The 17,977-nt window shown below is 34.2% G+C and overlaps 1 protein-coding gene across 4 annotated transcripts in view; it reads left to right on the top strand.

Annotated features, from left to right (window-relative positions):
- LOC147401969 (putative serine/threonine-protein kinase PBL7) overlaps positions 1-17,977 on the top strand; it is a 43,609-nt gene that overhangs the window by 8,427 nt on the left and 17,205 nt on the right. The window contains exons 1-7 of one of the 4 annotated variants that reach the window (XM_086443477.1): positions 11,394-11,534; positions 12,269-12,562; positions 13,279-13,356; positions 14,191-14,387; positions 14,483-14,672; positions 14,810-15,198; positions 16,061-16,474. In XM_086443477.1, the coding sequence (XP_086299603.1) occupies positions 12,304-12,562; positions 13,279-13,356; positions 14,191-14,387; positions 14,483-14,672; positions 14,810-15,198; positions 16,061-16,444 (1,497 nt within the window). In that variant the 5' untranslated portion in view covers positions 11,394-11,534; positions 12,269-12,303 and the 3' untranslated portion in view covers positions 16,445-16,474. Of the gene's footprint in view, positions 1-11,393; positions 11,535-12,268; positions 12,563-13,278; positions 13,357-14,190; positions 14,388-14,482; positions 14,673-14,809; positions 15,199-16,060; positions 16,475-16,510; positions 16,705-17,977 lie in introns of those variants that run through there. The other 3 variants (XM_086443476.1, XM_086443475.1, XM_086443478.1) reach the window with 3 other exon arrangements.

The following is a 17,977-nucleotide window of genomic DNA, read 5'->3' as shown; positions in this document are numbered from 1 at the left end:
TTAATGTTTCATACCAAGACTCATAAGACTTGAAACCCAAACCTTCCCATACTCGATCTTCAACTTGTAGTCTCTAGCAACCTTCTCATACTCAGATCTACAATGAATCCCTAAGGCTAACAATACAACAGCCTGGAGAGAGAGAGAGAGAGAGAGCTACCTGGAAAGTTTGTGTTGGAGAAGATGCCGATCGAACCTCACCTAGTTTCGTAACCCCTTTAGATGAGAACGAAAATTTGTTGAAGACTCAAGGATTTTGAAACCCTAACTCTATATTTTTGTGAGAAAAAACCTATAATCGGTGTGAGAGAAGATCGTAAGTCCAAAACTCTAAATCACGAAAGAGGAAATTGTGAGGAGATCGAAAATCCCAAACCCTAAAATCGTGAGAGAGGAAATCGAAAAGGAGTAAATTGGATTTGTGGTTTGAGATTTCCAATTCTAGGGTTTTTTTAGAGAAGAACATACAAATTGCTTTAAGTATTAAATTGTTATTGCCACCAAATTTTTATTAACGCCACACCACTGTGTGCAATTCTTACATAGGAATTAGTGTAGCATTAGTAAAAGGTGCGGCAATAGTGGCTCTCTCACTTATTTAATGACGAATTAAATCAGTTGTTTATAATCGACTATTACAGACGTCATTAAGGATTAAAAAAAATGATAAAGACCGTCATTTTTTCCGACATATTTAGTCATTTTTAATTGCTTGAGACGTAGTGTCTGTCTACAATTCAGAATATCCTATAGAAGACCTTAAAGAGGCCATGTAATCTGCTGAGTTTGATTGGTAGAATGAACATTTGGATTGCTGAAGAACTCTTCTACTAACTAATCTTTGTACAGGGACAACCACTTTTCAAGACCCAAAAAGGTTGCTTCAAATGACAGATCCACTTCTTCAAGGGGACATCTCAATGAAAAGTTTGTATCAAGCACTCATTGTTGCTGCCATCTGTCTCCAAGAGGAAGCTACCCTACGTCCCTTGATTAGCAATGGTGCAATTGCATTAAGTTCCCTTGCAGTTGCCCCAGCCGACTAAGGGGGAGGGCTCTGCATCTCTTCCTGTTTTGACTCTATCTTCACCGGATAAAACGACAAGCGACAATAAAGAGAAGTGAGACAAAGATAGCTCGGATGAATGCCAAAGAGCTGTTATTGAAGCTATAGAATTGGGGAATTGAATTCAAGCAACATGAGATCCTGTTTGATATCTTGCAAATAAATTCGTGTGGTACCTCAATCTCTTTCCAAATAATTGCTTGTGAAGTAGATGTTGAATACAACCTACAATCAAAATTGAAGATGAACTAGGTTGAGGTGCAGACAAGGTTGCTCTATTTAAGATGTTTCTCACATCTGCAAAACAATGTTTTATCCGCTAAACATCTAAATCAGAGGAGAAGCTAAAATATATACTTATGAAAATTACCCCTTACAAAACAATGCCTGTGTAATAACACTTCATACATCCAATTATTCATAGATATCTCCCATTCTCGATCACACATCATACATCTATATTACATATTTCCATTCCTATCTGATCTACATATCCACTATAGATAAAATAACTCATCAACTACCTTGTACAATTCACAATTCATCTTTATGTACCATCCATTGTTGACAATCCATAGCAATAATTTGCCACAAAAGCCGCCAATCAAATCTCCAGATCTTAGATCACTAAACACTAAATTGGTAACTTATTTCTTTATCGATGCAAACCAATCTATATCAGCTACTATGAATGTGGACTGCAATATAACTATAGAGAGGTGGGCAGGGAAACCGATTACCTAACTTCGACACCTATAATAGGGTTCTGAATTGAAAACGTGTCTCATTTGAACAATTCATGTAAAACGTAAAAATGCTGGATTAACAGTTCAACTCGCATTTTGAATTCATATAGAAAATAGTAGTTCCATAATCACAATTTATTTCAATTGACAATGAAAATTCAATTTTTCTCCAACACCCGAATTCTTTTCAAAGGGAATGATAGATAAACAGTTTAACTCGCATTTTGAACTGTCTTTCATCCAAGGGAATGTTTACCATCCCTTTAACAACCATAGGCCGATATTTTATCTCAGTTGATCAGATCAAAATTCCACAACTTCAAATAATATTCTATACATATCACATCAACTTTTATATCCAATCATCGTATATGAAATGAGATTCAAATCCGTAAAAGATCATACACAAGTAATTCTATGTATGATTTAAATTATGTAAATCATACACAAATTAAATCAAAATTCATAGTGTTTATGCATGAAACAATCGTATAAAAGAAGTCAATAATTTCTTGCAAGTTCTTACATTTCCAACATATTTAACCAGCTTTAAAACAAATTAACATCTACATGACCATAAAATAAAATAGAATTACTTACATTTTATTTTTATTTTTTGACGAAATACAATACCAAACCTCATATCAAATTTTTATCAATTATTTTTCTCTTTCATCACACATTCCCACTATGCACAATAATATTCATTCTTCACTATTAAAATCGACTCAACCAAAGTTTTTAAGCAACTACACACCATAAAATAATCTATAATTATCGAGTCTAACAACAAACCTTCCTCACACTAACCCTCACTATAGTGACTCTAACTAACCATTCAATTTAACGAATCCAACTAGAATTAGAAGAATCCTTACCAACACTGAATTTGAAGTCCGACACCCAATCTTATAGATTATAGAAACTTAAAACAATTGAAACTAAACCCTCAAACATAACTATTAATAATAGAGTTAAAATATAATATCGTCACCATCATTAACCTACCTAGCAATAAATTAAATCATTAATAACCCAACACCCAAAATCCATCAAAGCTTTTCAACTTTAAAACAACACCCAAAACAGTAATTTACTTGGTCTTGGCATATTATCAATCACCTAACATACCCATTTACCACTCATCAAGACTCAAGAAACTATCTCAGGACACCCTAATAACAACACATAGCAACACTATATCACACACAAATTATCCTATTAAAATAGAAACCCATTTCAAAATACAACTCCAACATGAACACTTCGAATCATCCACAATTAAAATAGAATTTACCACCCAAAAAAAAAAAGTAGAAAATTAAGAAAATAATTCATCATTATTGGTATAAACCCACTATGCCTCCAAGAACATGATTAAAACTTACCAAATTTGTAGATTGGGAGGCCAATACAACAAGTCGAGTTGTTCTCTTCTCTTTTACCATCTCAACAGTTCTTTCGATTTTAGAATTAGCGCACGTTAGAATCTTACTAGGAATTATGCTAACGTGCATCAGATTGCAATGTGCACTCACGTTTGGATTTTTGCACGTTGTAGAATTGATTCTAACGGTCAACCATGTTAAAACTCTAGACAAAGAGCGAGAAGAAATCGTGGCGACCATGACCTCTTCTCCACATTTGTCTCGGTCAAATATCCTTCTGTGATCCATAGAATTCCTTTTTCTCATATGTACACCGTTGATGGTCCTATAAATATTTGATATGCATCTCGAGGACCATCCAACTGTTTGATCCTAACAAGAATATCCTCCTCAGGTTTACAGGACAAACATCTTTAACATAATTAATCTAACCAAAATCTCCAACGGCATTATACCCGTGAGAACGAATTTGATGAGAGCTCCTCAAAAACAATGGTTTTTCAAAAAATATGGGTTAGAGGTTTTGGATTGAGAAGATTATCCTCACAAAAAATCAGCTCAATCTAAAACTTCTCAATCGCGATAAGTTTCATCATCTTCAGAACTATCGTAACCACCATGAGCTATGTGATCTCGATTCTGATGTCGTTGTCGCTGGTTCCGGACACCACCCAAATGATTGCGAGCCACATCTCGCTCATCATTATGGTTAGCGCCCGGATCAGTTCTTGATACGTTGCCATCTCGCAAAGCTTGACGGATTTCTTGCACGAAATCCTCAAATCGCGAATCGATCCTCTGCTCAAGATTTGCAATCGTCACCCAAAGGGCCTGCACACCACGCTCTTCGTCGTTGGTGCGGCGACCATCTCCATCAGTTTCAGCCATCCTGAACCAAGGCAAACCTTGCTCTGATACCAATTGATGAAGAAGACCTGTAATTTCTTGAAGATTCTTTGGAAGCGTTTTGACACTACTCTTCAATCTAGCAGCGCTTATCACCCTCAGACTGACTGTCAAACTGAGGTAGTGAACAGAACTCTGGGAACAATGATTCGATGTATTGCTTGAGACAAGCCCACTTCCTCAGGCTGAGTTTGCCTATAATAGCATGGTTAACAAGTCTACGGGTAAGACTCCGTTTGCTGTAGTATATACCAATGTTCCAAACCATACAGTTGATCTTATCACTCTTCCAAAATCAAAGAGCAAGACAGCTGCTGCGTTAGCTGATCAGATTGTCCAAGTGCATAAGGAGGTCAAGCAGCGACTTGAAGATGCTAATGCTAGTTACAAGGCTCGGGCAGATATGCATCGTCGTGAGAAGATTTTTGTTGAGGGGGATTTAGTGATGATTCACTTGCGCAAAGAGCGGTTTCCAGTTGGGACTTACAACTAGCTGAAAGCAAAGAAGATAGGGCCTTTCCGGATTAAGTATAAAATCAGTGACAATGCCTATGTTATCGACTTGCCCCACGACTTACAGATTTCCTCAACTTTCAATGTTGCTGATATCTATGAGTATTACCCACCAGATGGAGCTCCTACTGTGTCTGTGAACTCTGAGACGAGTTCTTTTGAAGATGGAGGGAATTGATGTAGGAGTAAGAGTCGTTTGCTGTTACTAAGGGTTGTTTGCTACTGATTTGTTAGTTGTTATTTTGAGCACTTTCAAGTTGTTACTGATTTGTTAGTTGTTATTCTGTTTTGGATATTTTTGTTGGTTGCAAAACAGATTTGGGAGGATTGTAATGGCTATAAATATAGCTGGAAAGAATCAGAATGTATTGAAGATTATTCCCCATTTCCTTTTGTGAGTTTTGTGTAACATTTTCTCTGTTTCAAGGGTTGGATTCGAAGTGATCTTCCCCTTCTGGTTGTTATTTTTCCAAAAATTACAGGTCATCTTCATCATGGAGCTTCTCCAAAAAGTATATTATTGAGCAAGTATAGAACTATTCAATGGCTCATTTTACTATCAAAAGCTTGTAACATCTGCGTAGTTTTTATCGAATCTTGCTAGTTGGTTTTCAACTAACACAAAAAATTTCTTCGATAAGCCATGGATGTTGAGCTTCTACGTGCATTTTCATAATGTTGTGAGATCAACTTTATGGATAAGGGAGCCAAGTCCAACTATGGGTTTATTTGAGTTTTTTTTTTTGGAAGGCAATCGGGGGTTTAGGCTAAAATAGATGAAGCATTAAGCTCTTACATATATAGGAGTGCCGAGACGCATCCTCCTCCTCAAGGATACAATGTAAGGCAAATGGAAAATTATCTGGATACAATTCAGAATATCCTATAGAAGACCTTAAAGAGGCCATGTAAGCTACTGGGTTTGATTGGCAGAATGAACATTTGGATTGCTGGAGAACTCTACTAACTAATCTTTGTACAGGCACAACCACTTTTCAAGACCCAAAAAGGTTGCTTCAAACCAGATCCACTTCTTCAATTAGCAATGGTGCAATTGCATTAAGTTCCCTTGCAGTGGCCCCAGCCGAGTACGGTGGGCTCTGCATCTCTTCATGTTTTGTCTCTATCTTCACCGAATAAAACGACAAGCGACAATAAAGAAAACATTTTTTTAAGAGAAATACCTAAAATATCCTTCTAACAACTTTACAATGTGGTTTGATCTAAAAATATACTAAGTCGAATAAAAAATGTGACAAATTTATTTGGTTATTAATATTTATGTGAAAAAAAAATTATTATTAAAAACTATTCATAAATTCAATATAATCTTATTTGACTCATTGAAGTCAACTTGTTATGTTTTGAGTTGAATCAATTTGATGAATATTCAAGTTGTGTTTTAAAATTATGTTTTAATTATTGAAAACTATTTATATATTTTAATAAATCTAACATACATAGATCAAATCAGTTTGATGATGACACTGATGATACTTATCTTCATCATCATTTTTGTTGTAGTCATTATCATCTATGTGAGTTAAAGATTACTAGTTTTGAGACAAGAAATTGTAGACACCCCATTTTTGCATTTGTCTAATTCGACAATTCGTCATCCGATTACCGTGAATTCCTAATGATGATCGCAAAGAACTCGAAGGCTTGTGAGTACTGTCCCTGATTCCCTCTGTTTTCACTCTTTTCATCACCCCTACTCGTTACGACTCGACATAGAAATTTACGCACGCTTAGGATCGCCATACATCACACCCGATTTAGCAAGCACGTACGCTTAGGCTCGCTACACGGTTCGATAACCTAGAGATCTCGCCACGTTAGGAAAATATGACTTTGAAACATAGAAATAATCACGTTGGGACTAAAAGAAACCTCACGCCAGAATTCGTAAAAATCTGACAAAATGACTAAAATACCCCTCATAAATTTTGGACCTCCGAAAGACCTCGAAAGTACCTCCATTGTACTTAGAATAGGATTTCGAGTCTAACGGGACCCAAACCGACAAAAACAGAAAATTTTAAGAAAAATCATAAAATGACCGAAATGCCCCTCAACCGCCAAACTCAACTTAGAAATCTCGATCCTTAGGAAAATATAATAAAAATTGAAATCAAATAAAAAATTAAACAATTAAAATTTAAAATTAAAATCAAATAAAAAATTAAACAATTAAAACTTAAAATTAAAAATTAAAATCAAATAAAAAATAAAATAATTAAAACTTAAAAGTAAAACAAGTAACATCTAATTTACAATTAAATAATTAAAACTTAAAATTAAATAAAATTTAATTCAATATAAAAATTTTTAAAATCTAATTCATAATTAAACAATTAAAATCCAATTCAAAGCTAAACAATAAAAATTTAACATCCAATTCAAAATTAAATAATTAAAACGATTAACATCTAATTTGAAATTAAATAATTAAAAATTAAAATTAAAAAAAAATAAAATTTAATTCAATATAAAATTTTTTAAAATCTAATTCATAATTAAACAATTAAAATCCAATTCAAAGCTAAACAATAAAAATTTAACATCCAATTCAAAATTAAATAATTAAAACTTAAAATTAAAACGATTAACATCTAATTTGAAATTAAATAATTAAAACTTAAAATTAAAAAATTTTAAATCCAATTCAAAATTAAATAATTAAAATCAAATCAAAAGTTAAACAATTAAACCAATAAAATTCAAATTAAATTCAAATCAATAAAATCTAAAACAAAATTTTTAATCGAAACTAGAATAGACCAATCACGAGTTGAGGTTATTGTGCTACGAGTAGCGGGGGATCACCCCATGACCATTTTCCCCAAAGGAAACGACGCTTATGGAACAAAAAGAAAGAAGAAATTTTTTTAGAAAGAAATAAAAAAACAAAAAATAGAAAGTAGCTTTCTACTTAAGGGAGAGAACGTTTTCTCTCTAAAGGGCGGATTCCTCTCAATGTCCTTAGGCTGAACGATTGCTTTCTTGGTCCCAGATTCATCTCTCTCGCGCACACTCTCAGCATTACACCTCTCTTCTTTCTATTTTCTTTTTCATCCTTTGCAAACCTGCGATCTCCGTTGGACGGCAAAGAGAGGAGAAATAAAGAAAGTGAAGAAGGAACAATGGAGAAGATTGGCTAGACGTCTTCTTCATCACCATTCTCTGTCACGTTTGCTGTGCCTGCCAACCCGCCTCCTGCTGTAACACTACGTCCTCCCCTCTCACAGTCTCAACCCTTTTCTCTAACGTCTTCTTTGTATACAGCATATCCAGCCCATTCTCTCTTCATGTTTTCCCTTCTACAACTTACCCAACCAACTCTCCTTCACACCTCTCTCTGCTGAACCAACGCCCTGACCTCCATTACAGCCCCTACAACGCCTCTATTCCTCTCCGTAGCAACCACAACAGCAGCACAACTTGCTGCTCTGAAGTCCAACGCCCCTAACACTCCCTTCCTCTTTATCACAACAGCACAGCCGGCTGTTCTAAAGTCCAACGCCCCGACACTCTCTTCCTTTCCACCACAGCACCCGTGACAAGGATTCACAAGCCTTCGCTTGTACCTGAAGGAATCAGGCCGCCATTCTCGGATTAATAGGTGAGTTTATTATTCTTTTATATTTGTTTATTTGTATTGGTCCTCTTTAATATATGCGTTCTCCATTTTTCTTATTTTATATACATATATATATATATATATATATTCTTTTCTTTTCTTATGTTTTTTATTTATTTTCATATTTTTTTCAATAGGATTAGGAAGATATTTATTTTATGTATTTTCAGTTTCTGTTATTTTATTTTTTATAGGTAGGACTAGGAGGTTTTCTTTTTATGAAGTTTTTATATATATTTTTTCATGTTGATAAGTTAGAATATTTTTTTTTATTCTTCTCTATGTTTTTCGGCATTTTTTTTATTATTAGGAGAATTTTCTCTTTCGTATTATTTTTCACTATTTGTTCGTTTTTGTATGTCGATGGGGTTCCCAAGTATTCATTATGTATATTTGCTTAATTTATTCTTTTGTTTTTTTATTTGTACCATTTTTGCATATTAATAGGTTAGGGAGATATTTGTAAGCTAGATATTGCTTATTTTTTATTTGTTGGTTTTTACTTTATCTTATTTTTATCTTTGCATATTGGTAGGATTATAGGATTTTTTCTATCATGGTTATTAGGATCGAGTTGAATTTGCATGATCTATGATGATGTTCGAGTTCTTTGTATTATTTTAAGATTCTTTCATGTAATCAACGTACTCCTTGAATTGATAGCTATACATGCTATTGAATGATAACTATTTTGGAAATATCGAAAATCATGAATGCATGTCCATTTGATTATTTTGAGAATTGGTTGAATATGGGATTCTTTATTCTTATTTTGTTAATTTCCAATTTGAGGATTCATCATAAATTCATAATTCCCTGATTTGGAAACTCCTATTTGTAATCCCATTGGAAAATTCATATTGGAATTTTCTGATATAGAAATTGCATAATTGTCCATTTAAGGAAAGAATATATTTATAAATTCCTATTTTAGGAATTTCACATATCATCAATTTCTAATTTAAATGATTTTGCAATTTTGTATTTTGAAAGTTCATGAATTTAGAAGTTTCTAACTCAAAATTGTGATCTTTGGAAAATTTCTATTTTGGGAATATTCCATTTTTTAAGAAATTTCTAATTAGGGAATTCTCATATATCTCTTAAATTTTGAATTAGGAAATTTTATGTTCCTAATTTGGAAATATTTTACGTCCCAATTTGACAGGTTTCTATTTGAAATCCTCTTATTTAGGATATTCTCATGATTTTCTATTTTGGACAATTTGAGGAATATTTGCAGGTGGAGTTTCTTAATCAATTTCAGGTCATGGAGCTGATTAGGGCTTTTTCAAATCTTCCCATACTTTGTGGAATTCAAAGAAGAATCATGTGATAATTGGGATAAATTTTAGCCATGGGATTTGGTTGGAAAATCCAACATAAATTGATGATGATGACTGGACTGTGACCTTGACTGTAATCTTTGTATGTTGACCATAGGATGATTTTGGATCATAGTAGAGACTGATCAACTTGATCGGGCGGGTTCGGTGCCTAACACCTTCCGAAACCCGTAATCTGACCCCTTACCCATCTCTTTGATCCGTGGATCGACCCATTATCCATTTGGAGTTATTTATGGTTCCTAAACCTAAACTAGGTGGCGACTCCCTTCTTTTAAAGTTCCCCATTTAATAAATCGGACCCCTATCCACTATTTAGTGAAAAAGGGTTGAGGCGATTTCAGAAATCTAGGAATTGTTTTTTCATCCATATCTTTTTTTTCATTGGCCCATAAGAGATGACCATAGTTAAAAGACTTGTCATTAATTTTGAAACATAGGAGTACCTCAAATATTCTTAGATAAACACCTTTCTTTAAATCTTGAAAATCGTTGAAAGGGTAATTATGGTATTTTCGCTATAAAAATATTTTTTAAAGCAATATTTGATAAATAAATAAAAAGAGTATTAAATAGTCCATATTTTTTTATGGAAACAACTTTTTTGTACATATTTTCAAAAAATAGGTCTTTTTGGTCATTTTTTCTTTATTTAATTTAAGATTAATGTTGGAGTGACCTCAGTGAGGACATACGGGAGACATCTTGACATGGTGGTGAGTAGGGGTGCACATAGTTCGGATTGATTCGGATTTTGCCAAAATTGGAACCGAACCGAACATGATCGGTTCTACAAATTTGGAACCGAACCAATCCAATTACCCTATAGAACCGAACCAAGGTTGGTTTGGTTCTCATACTTTCAAAATAGAAAAACTAGTATTTTTTCTTTCAAAAGAGAAACCATTTAGATCAGATAATAAATATTGCCTACTTTTAAAATGAAAATGATTTTATGATTAAATTCTGACTGAAATCTGTAAAAATTAAAAATTAGAGAAAGCTCAATGAGACTAAAAAAAAATTACAATTTTAAAATTTGTATTTTAGATGGATTAGTGAGTAAACTAATTCATAAATAGTAGATTAACGTATCCAAGCCTAGGTTTGTATAGTATATTTCATCTAACAAATACGACATAAAGGTTCTCGTAAAAAAAATAAGAAATCAAACTCTTTGAAAAAAAATTCCATAAATAGATTGATTCATTTGAGAGTTAAAAGAGAGATTTGTGCACATTTTTTATGAGTTTTTGTTAGAAAAAAAATAGAAGAGATAAAGTTGAAAACTTTGATGAGTTACCTCTACGTAACATATATATAATCGGATTAGTTCGAATCTCAGATTGATTCGGTTCTATTATACCCTTAAATCCGGAATCGAATCAAATTAATCAGATTTTTTAATATACAATTCATATCCGAACCAAATCATGCTTAATCCAAACCAAACTAATTCAAAAGACTTCGGATTGGTTCGATTCTCAGATTTACTCAATCCAATGTGCACTCCTAGTGGTGAGCATGCGACAGATGCAGTAAAATGCATATACGGACATGCATGCCTCACCACGCCCATGTGCCCCCACATTACCTTCGTTGGAAACAGGACACCGTTTTTTTTTTTTTTTTAAAGGTCAACAGGTTAAGGCAGAGCCAGTCCAGCTACTCATCCAAAAGTAGATAATTTCTGGGTAGCTTGGACGAACTCCGTATTCGTTTTCCTCATCTCTTCCATGAACGAGACCATGACCTCTCTCTCTCTCTCTCTCTCTCTAAAAATGGGGTGCCACATGACCTTCGTTTGGAACGGACACCGTTGCGGATCCCTACTCATCCAAAAAGTATAACTTCGACGCACAATCGTCCAAAAAGATTCTTCAATGATTCTTCACCGTTGCGACATCTTCTGCTTCTTCATATCTTGTAAGTTAAAAATGCATCTAAGGGGTATCCTTATTCCTTAAGCAATGTTAATTTCAGTTCAAATATGAGAGTTTATTATTATTATTATTATATGCTGATATGGAAAATGCCTAACCGGTAGAGAAAAAGTTTAAGACTTCGAAAACGATACAATGCTCATTTTAATTCTGCAAATGGTAAATTATAATTTTTAGAATTAAGCTATTTTATAAGGTAAAAAAAAATTTAAATTATTTTTATTAAAATTGTAGGGAGAAAAATATTTATGATTTATATAATAATTTTCCCTACTTATGTAAAATATTTTAATTTCAAAAATAGTAATTTACCATTTTCGGAATTAAAATGAATAGTCTACAATTTTGAGCGCATTATTTAGCAAATCAGAAAAAAAAAAAAAAAAAAAAAAAGAGAGAGGGAGTGATATTTTTTTTTTTATTGTAAAAAATTCGTAGTAGTTGAGTGATAATTTCACTTAGGCAAGTGGCATAGTCAATCCATTTATTTGACGTGACAGACTTGCAAACTGTAGATGTGTTCTCCTCGGATACAAAACTGCACTTTTTTATGGAGAACCGTAGTTCTGTATCCCGAGCAGAGCACATCTAGGATTCCCAAACCTGTCATGTTAGGTAAGTCAATTGAGTTGACTAGTGGCTAAGTCAGATTATCAGTGCTCTTATATTTTTTCAGTTTTCACAACCTCTAAGGTGTAATTGTTTTCTTCTTTGCAGATTGAGCCTTCTAATTATATCCACTATGCATTAATATGGATAGTTCAATTACCAATAGTGGATTTGGCTTGAACCACCAAATTGACGAGTCCAACACATTTAATAATCTTACGGCCAACAGCGGTTTGGACTTGAACCATCCCATTGATCATCAAGAGCTCAACACATATTATAATGTGACAGCGAACAGTGGATTTGACCCCAATCACTATGTTCGGGAACAAATCACAAAAAGGATAACCGTGAACAGTGGACTTGACCTCAATCACTATGTTCAAGAAGACAACAGGGAAGGTATGATTTGTTTCGTTTCCAAATCTACTAAAAATATTTTCTTTTTTTAGTAGTGTAATCTTTAAAACCCTATGATCAATATTTTAAATTACAAATAAACTCTTTGGATACATATGAAACCATTCGTACCTTCATCTAATTTTATTGTTTTTAAAAAAGAGAGAACTAAGTAAGATTTTAAATCTTACTAGGGCCATCTAGCTCAAATATGTATCAAATTGGCAATCCAACACCATAGCCCTCTTGACTTCATGGAAATACTCAGATCCTAAAAAAAATTGATATTTTTTTTTACTTGATCCAAGGTTTTAAGAATCGACGGTTATCAAACTCCAATCGAACTCCCAAATTTAAAATTAAAATCTAGCAGTGAAAAATAATCTTTTTCAAGGTTTTTTTTTCTTTAAAATTCATAGAATTTTGTCCTGTACATCACTGTGACATTGAATCCATTAGTAAGGCCAGACTTACTCAAATAAGGTAAACTTATACACCTAATTTAATGAGATTTTTGTGTGTGATTTTCCATGTTGTACTCAAACAGAGAAAAAAGATTTGCCTGGTGACAAATGATTTGCAAGATAATTATTCTCCCTGCAATCAAACATGCCCTAATATTTTAAAGGTTCCATTAGTGTTTTGAAGGTTCCATAACTAAGAATTCAAAAAGAATTTATTGGTTTATCGACTCATAAGTTGCTTTTCGTGTTCCTCAGCCCATGAGAAGAAGGCGTCAAAGAGAAGGAATACTAGCAAGAGGTTAAAATGGCCACCACCAGGTTTTCGGATATTCAGTGAGTAATTGGTGCAAAAACAAATCATAGCTTTTAAGTTGTAACCTTTAATGTGAACATCTGTTTGACTATTACTATATCCCCCTCCCCTACTGCAACGTCATTTCATAATGCATCTGATACAAAATTTTCACTATCGGATGATCTATGATTTTATGTTTCCTTGTAACTTGTAAAGTTATTTGTGCAAGACTGGTTTCAATAAAATGAGACTAAAAATTAATAGCTATAGGATTTGCATTGATACATAGTTCTTTGAGCCAAAAAAGTACGATGTAGATGTTTTTTCTTTGAGAGGAAAGTTATTATTGTTACATGCAGTATAATTCAGACTCTATTCTTTAGAAAGAGGAAAAAAATCAAATTCAATTATAATCAGTTTTGAAACATGAGTCGTAATAATCTGACTCCCCCATGTGGCATTCTCAAATACTCTCCTAGCGTGGCATTTGCTAGAACCATATATTGTATGCATCAGGATACACATCAGCGCATCCCCATAAATATGTGCAGTTGTGTATCCCGAGGAAAAAAGTTATATGGTTCTAGCAACATGCCACATCAGGAGAGCAATTTTAGTATGCCACGTGGGGGAGTCAGAAAATCAGTACTCTTCGAAACACTCCAAGATGAGCAAACACTTCCTTCCTTTAGGTTCATTCTTCTTAGTTTATAAGGCACTTGGATATGATCTTTCTTACTGGCATTGGCTATTAATGAGCTTAATTTGATAGAAAACTAGGTTTGAGCATGCATAATTATTATAAACATCGATTGAGAAGTGTAAAATTATTTGGTCATTAAAAACTTATTGATCCACACTTTGTTTTGCAGCGAATCCTAATCAAGAAACCTCACCTGAAACCCAAAACAAAAAAGAAGCCAACGACAAAGACAATAATGTATCTATGGCTGCAAAAACGTTCACCTTCCGTGAGCTTTGCTTGGCAGCTAAGAATTTTCGACCAGAATGTCTATTGGGTGCTGGTGGGTTTGGAAGAGTCTACAAGGGATGCCTTGAGAGTGGGCAGGTAAATGAGGACTAAATTAACTACTATGAATTGGGTTGAGTCCTTCTTGGAATAATTGAAGAAACTTAGGACTGATTTTGGTTCATTATGATCAGCTTGTGGCTATTAAGCAACTTGATAGGATTGGGTTGCAAGGAAATAGAGAGTTTCTTGTTGAGGTTATGATGCTAAGTCTTCTTCACCATCAAAATCTAGTTAATCTCATTGGATATTGTGCTGATGGAGATCAACGGATTTTGGTTTACGAGTATATGCCATTGGGTTCACTAGATTATCATCTTCTAGGTATGTCAATTATATTTAATCTTTTGATTTTGCGATATCTCTTTGAAGGAAACATTTTAAGTAATAATCTTCCTTTGAATTTGCAGTAATTCAATACACGCCACATATTTCAATACGTGTCTTATATTTGTTTGTAGATCTCGCACCAGACCAGAAGCCGTTAGGTTGGCATACAAGAATGAAAATAGCAGCAGGAGCCGCTAAAGGTCTGGTATATTTGCATGACAATGCCAATCCCCCTGTTATACATCGTGCTCTGAAATCGGCCAACATTTTGTTGGACGAAGGGTTCATTCCGAAACTCTCGGATTTCGGGCTTGCAAAGCTTGGTGTTGATGGAAATATGACTCTAGTCTCAAAAGCGGTGGGGACATATGGGTATTGTGCCCCAGAGTATTCAAGAACAGGTCAGCTGACCTTTGAATTGGATATTTATAGTTTTGGAGTAGTTTTACTGGAGCTAATCACAGGGCGAAGAGCCTTCGACACTAGGAGGCCAATTAAAGAACAAAATTTAGTTGATTGGGTAATTTTCTTCCTTGCTCTTTACTTTTTTTGTTTCTCCTTTTGCTTCAATGTGAATCCATTAGAGGTCTTTATTTTTTAGGAATTGGAATTTGGAATTGTTGTGGATGAAATAAATGCTCTTGTTCCAGAAGACGTTAATAAGAGAACGCATGGCTTCTAGAAGAGTTGGGACAACTCGTAATTCTTATGAGGTCAATCCCATTATTGTGTTAAAAATATGACTCATGACAAACCATTTTTTAGGAATCGTCCATGTAAATTTATTCAGTCTAAGCTAACGCTCTTATCAAAGCAACATAGTGAGGTAGGGGATCTGGCGGAGGACCTTTGAGTGTCCTTTGCTACTAATTACTTTTCTTAATTAGTAGCCTTCAATTAAATTTTTCTAAGGAGATATGTGTTGGTACCAACCTGTTCACAAAACAGTTGTCTCATTTGTGAAGAATGTCTTCAAGGTCGCATCTTGTAATGTACCTAAAGGCGTGCGCTTTTGTTGTCCGGTGGTCTTAAGCTCTAGCCTCTCATACTTTTGATGGAAAAGTATTATTGAGCAAGTATAGAACACTTCAATGGCTCATTTTACTATCAAAGGATTGTAACATCTTTGTAGTTTTTATGGAATCTCGCTGGTTGGTTTTCTGTTAATATGTAAAATTTCTTTGATAAGTCATGAATTTTGAGATTCTACATGCATTTTCATAATGTTGCGAGATCAACTTTATGGATGAGTGAGCCTTGTCATATACCTTATATATCTGTCCAAGTCCAATCATGCGTACATGTCTAGTTTATATTCGAGTTGATTGAAACTGTGATTAAAAGTCATTTCTTTACAGTGTAGATGTTATTTTGTTGAACAGGCACGATCACTTTTCAAGGACCGAAGAAGACTCCCTGAAATGGCAGATCCACTTCTTCAAGGGGACTTCTCAATAAGAAGTTTCTATCAAGCACTTGCTGTTGCTGCTATGTGTCTCCAAGACGAGGCTGCCCTACGTCCCTTGATTAGCGATGTTGCATGTGCATTAAGTTTCCTTGTAGTGGCCCTAGTTGATGAGGGGGGCTCTGCATCTCTTCCTGTTTTGTCTCCACCTTTACCGGATAAAATGTCAAGCGACAATAAAGAGAAGCAAGATGAAGATAGCTCGGATGAACACCAAAGAGCTATTGTTGAAGCTATAGAATGGGATTCGAATTCAATTGAAGAAAACAACAGGAGATGCAGTTGGATGTGTTGCAAATAAATTTGTGTCCCCTCGTCATTTAAAAAAAAACAAAGACAAAAATTCGTGTAGTACCTTGATATATTTCCATATTATTGCTTGTGAAGTAGATATTGAATACAACCTGTAATCAAAATTGAAAATGAACTGGGTAGAGGCACTTACTAGGTCGCTCTCTTTTAAGACGTTTCTCACCTCTTCAAAACAATATTACTGCGAGTAGAAACTCTGGCGAAACGTCCCCAGGGCACAATATCCCTTGAACAACTACTGTTAATTTTTTTTTTTTTTTTTGTAGTGAAACAAAGACTAGGAAAACCTCACTGTTTGATCCACTGCCCAAAGTCAAAAATCAAAGAAATAAACAATCAAAAGTACAACAAGGTTTGAGGTTAAAAAGAAAGAATAATAGTGCAGTGACAGCAAGATTGTACCTCATATCTCACTTTTCTAACGTGGACGTGTCTAGGAACCATAGATGTTATCATTCGTGTCTCGATGAATAGAGAAGTTTTTCAATATGGAGTAGTTGTCAATAAGAGACGTAATAGATTGCTTTTTTCTTCAAATAATAAAATTGAGACTTTTCCTTTGAATAAATTGTTGTAAATAGTAAATAGTGTAGATCTTGAGTCAAAGTAGGCTAGAACAAATTAGAACAAGTTATCGATTTGATTGAGTGACTGAAGGAGAAGTTGTCGTCCTTAAAATCTATATGGGGGGCATTCAAAAGCCCTAAAGAGAGCCAAACATTTTTCAAAACATGGGTTAGAAATTTCGAAATGGGCGGATTTTTTGTGAGGATGATCTTTATGATGAAGAAATCATCCTCACCAAAAACCAGCTCATTCTGAAACTTCTAGCCCAGTTTACAAGTTGAAGAATCATGGAATGTCCAACGAACAATCTTAAGATGATATTGTTGGTTGACAAAATTTGTCCTATATGATTTAAAGTTTCACAAAAAAAATCAGCCCAATCTGAAACTGTTAATCCCATCAAAAGGGGTTTACAAAGTTGAAGGTTTGTGGACTGTTGATTTTTATTGTTAATTTGTAAATCACTTTTGATGGGGTTAGAAGTTTTAGATTGGGCTGATTTTTTGTGAGGATGATCTCCTCACCATAGATATATAGGGGGCGTTCGGCTGACAATCTTAGGACAATAACGTTGTGACGCCTCGATAATAAACATTCCTCAAACTGTTTCAGGCCTGTTTGGAAACGGTTCCTAATGATAATTCTTGTTGTAGTGTTCAATCAGACATTGGACTAACTGAAACAAGAACTTTGGAGGATGGTTTCAGTGTTTGAGATGACTTGTCTCTCCGTATCGATGGTGACTGATATTGAGTCATCTTGGTCTCGGATGAGATTTAAAACCATGTTCTAAACTGAAATTCAACATTTGGGTATTATTAACTCACAAATCTCAAGCTCTCTTCCTTTAAATAAGAAGGAAAAATTCAATTATCACACAAATCTGTTTGGAAACTCTTCAAATGAGCCAACATTTCCCTCCCCTTAGTTTCACTCTTCTTAGTTTTTAAGGATC

Source organism: Akebia trifoliata, chromosome 5 (assembly GCF_017979445.1).
Source record: "Akebia trifoliata isolate Shusen 1 chromosome 5, ASM1797944v1, whole genome shotgun sequence".
Classification (NCBI taxonomy): Eukaryota; Viridiplantae; Streptophyta; class Magnoliopsida; order Ranunculales; family Lardizabalaceae; genus Akebia; species Akebia trifoliata.
This window is presented reverse-complemented; position numbering and strand designations above follow the sequence as displayed.